Below are 6209 nucleotides of genomic sequence, written 5' to 3'. Positions count from 1 at the left end.
TTACTGAGTGGAGAAAAAAAAAGAGCATTAAGAGCTTTTAAATCTTACATTATTACTTTGATCATATAAGAAATAAGAGTGACATTTCATGCTCGGAAATGTGTTGCGGGAGCTTTCTTTCATATCAGCACTATATATTACTGAATGGATCTGCTAATATATAACCAGTTTAAAGGACCTGAAAATGCACTGACAGCCAAGAAGGATATTTTGAAGTTTGAAATGATCCCTATATAAATAGAACGGATCAGCATAACTTTGGGATAAAATTAGCCGACAGTTTGTGGACTCTCCAGCATGTGCCTGTTCGCTTAGTGCTGTTCTCCTGATAAATCACAACAGAGCTTCCAGAGAGAGAGGAGGATGGATAACAACAATGTCCCTCTCAGTAAATCTGGAACTGCCAGGTTAATTAAGAGAAATTTTCTTGAGGCGCTAAAGTCAAATGACTACGGAAAATTGAAGTCTATTTTAATCCAAAGGGAAATAGATGTGGACACAGTGTTTGAAGTTGAAGATGAGAACATGGTTTTGGCATCTTATAAACAAGGTAAAAATACAGGTATAATTGTAAAATTGATAGAAAAGAAATTTTTAAAAAAGGCACAGCTTCAGTGACCTCCAAAAAAGTAGCTCTTATTTTTCTTTGTGTTTATTTAAAAAGTATTTTCTTTTTAAACTAGAATGCATATGGACTGATACATATACATATATATATATATATACACGTATATGTATGTATGTATAAATGTATGGATATATGTGCATATGTGTGTATTATCTGTGTGTGTGTCTCTCTCTCTCTGTGTGTGTCTGTGTCTGTGTCTGTATCTTATATCTGTCTTTCTTCTTTCTCTATACCTTTGCCTAGATTTTGAAATCCTGGACAATCACATTTAGTGACACACTGTGTGTTTCAAACTTTTCTTTTCTTTTTTTTTTTTTTGTGTGTGTGTGATGACCCAGAATAGAGAAAACATCTTTGGATTATGGTTAAGCAAACTATTGAGATATAATCTAGACAATGTGGCTGGCTTGGGAACAGGCTGTTAATTCTCTGTTAACAGCCACTTAGGGATATATTATCTCTGTGTTCATATGGATGAAAAAGGGGATTTTCTCCCCAATTTGGAGGTTTAATAAATGGATAAAGCTGTGCCACAGTCACCTTGATGGTCTTCATCATTTTAAAGAGTTTCCATTCAGACACAAAAGTGGAACTCAGAGAAACCAAAAACTTAACTTTTTTCTTAGACTACAAATGCTTAATGCAGAAAGGTGACCTGCCTTATACAGAGCTAAGGAAAAAATAAATTAGGAAAGAGTTCTTTTTTTTTTAAATCTCAGTATTTTCAGGAATACATGTTTAATAAACTGGAAATAAATTAGCATACTGATTCTGATTTTCCAAATCAACTAATTAAAGGGGTGGGGGAACTTGAGTAGTTGGGCCCTCTCCTGAGTGGATTGCAAATAAATACCCTGCTCAACATCACTTCTGTTTAAATAAAATAGATGATGAAGTCTTGTGTATAGCATTTAGAAAGAGAGTACTTATTGTTACAGTTTAAATATGTTTTGTGCTTATATAAAAATCATCTGTTCCATCAATTTTCAGATACAATAGCTAATGATACATATTTCTATGCTAATTCACTCATATCTTCTTTTCAGTTCTAAAGAAAGTACTAAATAGTTGAGGCCAGTTACTGGGTTTGTGATTTGTACTTTCAGGACTTTGTAATGAATTGACATTTCTATTTTGATTGAAAGATAAAGGAGAGGGTCTATTTTTTTTTCTTTAAATGTTGATAGGGACTTTGTTAAAAAGAAAAAAAATTATGTGCTAGAATTATAATATAATATAATCATCATATAAGGTGATTGCTTTCATCTTTTGACTTTGTTCAATGAGAGACTATCTGAATGCTCAGTATATTTTAAAGGTATTTTTAAAACTTATATTTGCGCTCAATGTAAAATAACTCAGGTTCAAGCTGGTGGGTAATTTATTTGACCCTGAGTCACAAAGACTGCCTTTTCTCATTTCCTGAGCAGCCAAATTACCCAGACCACGAAAAGGTTCTGGGGTTATGAGAAAGGAACTTTGAGATGCTGGCTCTCGGGAAGCAGGGTGTTTTTTTTCTGCTGCTTCTAATGGTGTCATCACCTCTGAATGAGAAGAAAATGCGTTTTAAATTCTTCTTGTCAATATGAGCAGACTCCTATGGTCCTCCTAGAGCTAAATTTTCATTCACACTAATGGGTGTTTTCATAGTGTTAGGACTGTGGGATGTGGCTTTCAATTAGGAAACAGCAATTTACACCGTCTGGGAGAGGAAAGAAACAGTTCCAGTCTTATGTATAACAGGTGGGTGTCTACACAGAAATAATAGGACTTGTGGTCTTATCTTCAGGATTTATGCAGGATATCCTTGGTATGTGCGTGTGTGCACGCAAGAGAGTGCACAAATATGTTTCCTCTCTGTTTAACATGAGTGTGGGTATATGATTTTCTCTTCAGTCTTCAATCCAGGCAAAAACCTCATCTTTCTTCAAAGTTACTTCAATTTTTTCCCTACATCCTTCCAGCCTAATAATCAATCCTTTAATATTAAGATTAAGCATAGAAATGATAAATAGAATCCTAGTTGCTTGCCAAACAAAGTATATGTAAGTGGTTCTGTTAATTTCTTCATTCACAAAGGAATTCTCGGAGAACAGTGTGGAGCCCAGTGATCTACAACTGGTTAGTGAGTTATTGAGTTCTTTTCCCAATAGTTCTAAAAGAATAGGACCCATTTATGTGTGGCCTTGAAGGATTGTGGCTGGATTAAAGTTTTTGAGACTTTATTAAATAAAAGCAGGACTTCTAGACGTTGCCCTCTTGAACTGTTACGAGTTACTCTTTGACTTTTAAAAGTGCATTTGAAAAGCTCTATGCAGAAGAGTTATAAATGGGCAACTTGATTAGTTTTCACAAAATAGGGGAACCTATGTAACTAGTATTCAGATGAGGAAACAGAACACTACTGTTTTCTTTTAAAGGATGAAAACCTTCAGTTTTTAGTTATTTTTGGCTTAGTAAGTAATGTGTAAAGTCTATAACAGATATGCTTTTACATTTTCTTATGTAGTTAATAATATAATTCTGTATTCAACATTTGATTGTCCTGCAGAAGATTAACAGTAGTACAATCAATTCTTAATCTTTTTTTATTTCTTTTAGGACATACAATAGCATTTTTATAGGATTTTAAAAGTTATTAAATTTTATTTCTAAATATAGTACCCATAAGCCAATATGAAATCAGTGTGTAATTTTTGGAATGGCAACTCAGAACTTTGCTGGCAAAGAAATTAACTTAGGATCTGAATATCATTCTTCCAAATATATAATCTTATCAGTACATGAGTAGTCAAAAGTTGATCTCATGAACAAATGTGGATTTTGTGAGGAAGATAGAATAAAGCTATTGGATTACAAAGAAGTTCTAGAAACTAATTTCTGCTTTTCCCTCTAGCCCTGGGCTTCTTTCACTGAGTAATTTCTCCTATTAGTATACTAGAAAACAGATTTAGAATCCAGTTTCCAGAATGAGTATTTAAATTGTTGGTGCTGTGTCTGTGTTTTTTTTTTTTAAATATTTTTTTGTTGTAGATGAACACAATACCTTTATTTTATTTATTTATTTTTATGTGGTGCCTAGGATCGGACCCAGTGTCTCATGCTTGCTAGGCAAGTGTTCTACCACTGTGCTACAACCCCAGCCCTGTCTGTGTGTGTGTGTGTGTGTGTTTTAACCAGCATCATGTTTTTTGGGGGGTGTGGGGTGGGGCTTTGAACCCTGGGCTTTGAATCCCAGTACAAAAAAATTATATATTCTTTTTTTTTGGGGGGTGGTGGTTGTGTAATCACACTGCTAGGCAAGTGCTCTACCGCTGAGCTACACTCCAGTACCATAATAGTGATTCTTAAAATGAGAGAGATCTCACTTTATTTTTTTTCAAGTTATTTTAAGCTTCATAATCACATCTTCAGGTAAAATCATGTTTTATTAATTAAAAAAAGCCACTTCTCACATTTTGCAAAGCAAACAATAAAAATGTGCTGGCTGGCATCTGAGAGGCCTCCCAGGAAATGGAAGAAATGTGAGTCTCAAAAGCAAGAAAGCAAAATAGCATTTACCAGATGACAATTTTAAATTAGGAACGACCTATAGTTGAGTGAATTCTTAACTCTTGAATGTAATGTATCTGAATAGTCCAAGTATGTATGATATGAGTTTTTTGTTTATTATTATTATTTTTTTTCTGAGCCAAGCAGACAGTATTTAGAATGAAAGTAAACTCAGAAGAAATCTCTAAGAAAACTTAGAGGCCTTTTGTATTTTTGGTTCCCACTGGTGACGGACATTCTGAAAACCTGAACGAGTCTCCATAAAGTTGTTTCCAGTGATTTTCCCAACTATGCATTTTGATTCCCCTTCAGATGTATGAGTTTTGGCTTATTAATGATACAAACAGAATATTATACTTATCTCTTTGGTATGAAATTCCCTAGTCAGCAAGGTTAATCAGAGTCCTTTTATTAATCAGTGTAATGCACTTTAAGTACTTCATTTATGGCCCACAGCTTCTGATTCCTTGGTTGGTAGTCATATTTTTAATTAAAATAACCAATGAATGATTTTACTTGAAAACTTTCTGGCAGGTACTCTATCTACTTTACTAAGTAGCAACTGCTATCCAAATATCATGAAGGCTCTTATTTTTACTCCCCTGATGAATAATCTCTTTTCCTCTTTGCCAGAAATTTGCTCTCCTGCATTCCTATTACTATCCTAGGGTACTTTTCCCTGTCTAGATTTTTTAATTAAAATTTTTAAATTATATATATATATATATATAATTTTTGGGGGAGTGGTTGTGTAATCACACTGCTAGGCAAGTGCTCTACCGCTGAGCTACACTCCAGTACCATAATAGTGATTCTTAAAATGAGAGAGATCTCACTTTATTTTTTTTTCAAGTTATATATATATATGTATAATTAAAAATTTTAATAATGTTATATATATATATATATATATATATATATATATATATATATATATATATATATAAAACATTTCAAACTCACTTTCCTGACCTTGTCTGGAGGAACTCTTGGGAATTTTCCAGAAAATATTACTATTAACAAATAGCCAAGAAGCTGGGCACTGTGTTGCACATCTGTAATCCCAATGACTCAGAGTCTGAGGTAGCAGGATTGCAAGTTCCAGGACCTAGGATATGGCTCAGTGGTAGAGTGCTCCTTGATTCAATTCCAATCGCAAAAAAAAAAAAAAAAAAAAAAAAAGGCAAGAATTTTGCTTCAGTCTATAATCCTCCAGGACTGTGTAAATAAGTGGACACAGGCAGAGCAAATGTCTGCTAATCCGGCCTTGAGCAGTGTGTGTGACCTTTGGCTGTATCACAGAGGGTTCTAGGGTGTGGGGTTCATTTGACCCAGATAACATTGTCGTTGATAACTGCAACAGAGCTTAGCTGAAGTTTTACCAGAGATATGAGCATCCGGCTCAAATACAGGAGCAGAACCAGTTCTCTCCTCCAAAGGCGTCCCAAACACTCTACTCCTTGCCTTGTTTCCTGAGCTAGGGGGCTCTGAGCCCAGCCATACAGGCATCTTTCTTTTATTTCAGATTTAAATTAAGCTTGCACACACACTGGCGCATGCGCACTCGGGGGATTAGTCTGCATATTTTTTGCAAGGGTAAAACTTCTAACATTCCTTAGAACTTTTAGCTACAAGTGATGCTGGTTTGGAGATGAACCGTTTGTAGCCTCTAAATCACAGATTTTTGGGGACACAGAGTTTGAGAGTTTGACTTTGTCAGGACTAGTTATATGACCATGGGAACAATTTACTGATTAACCTCTACCAGACTAATTGTCTTCATGTGTAATATGGAGGCTTTGCCAAGACCCTCAGTAATCTATGATGTTATGAAGGTGAAATCATGGGAGTCCTCTGTGGGATTCGTGCACGGGGAGAAGAATCTGTATTTCCCTTCCCTGGCTTCTTTTCCATTGAGCCCCTTGCTAAAGCCAAGCTGTTCTGAAAGGAGCCATCACTGTGCACAGAGGGAAGATATGAGATGGGAGTGTGAGTGGTTTGCTGCAGAGGGAGGCAGCCGCTTCTTCAC

At 35.2% G+C, this 6209-nt stretch overlaps 1 protein-coding gene across 1 annotated transcript in view; it reads left to right on the top strand.

The window, feature by feature from the left end:
• The first annotated feature begins 289 nt into the window (after positions 1-289).
• ASB4 (ankyrin repeat and SOCS box containing 4) overlaps positions 290-6209 on the top strand; it is a 58928-nt gene continuing 53008 nt past the window's right edge. Inside the window, exon 1 of the mRNA XM_081286357.1 lies at positions 290-550. Coding sequence (XP_081142483.1) covers positions 364-550 — 187 coding nt within the window. The 5' untranslated portion in view covers positions 290-363. The remainder of the gene's footprint in view (positions 551-6209) is intronic.

Source organism: Spermophilus citellus (assembly GCF_964194105.1).
Source record: "Spermophilus citellus genome assembly, chromosome: 3".
In the NCBI taxonomy this organism is placed as follows: Eukaryota; Metazoa; Chordata; class Mammalia; order Rodentia; family Sciuridae; genus Spermophilus; species Spermophilus citellus.
Note: the sequence above shows the minus strand (reverse complement) of the source record. Positions and strands in the feature narration are given on the sequence as shown.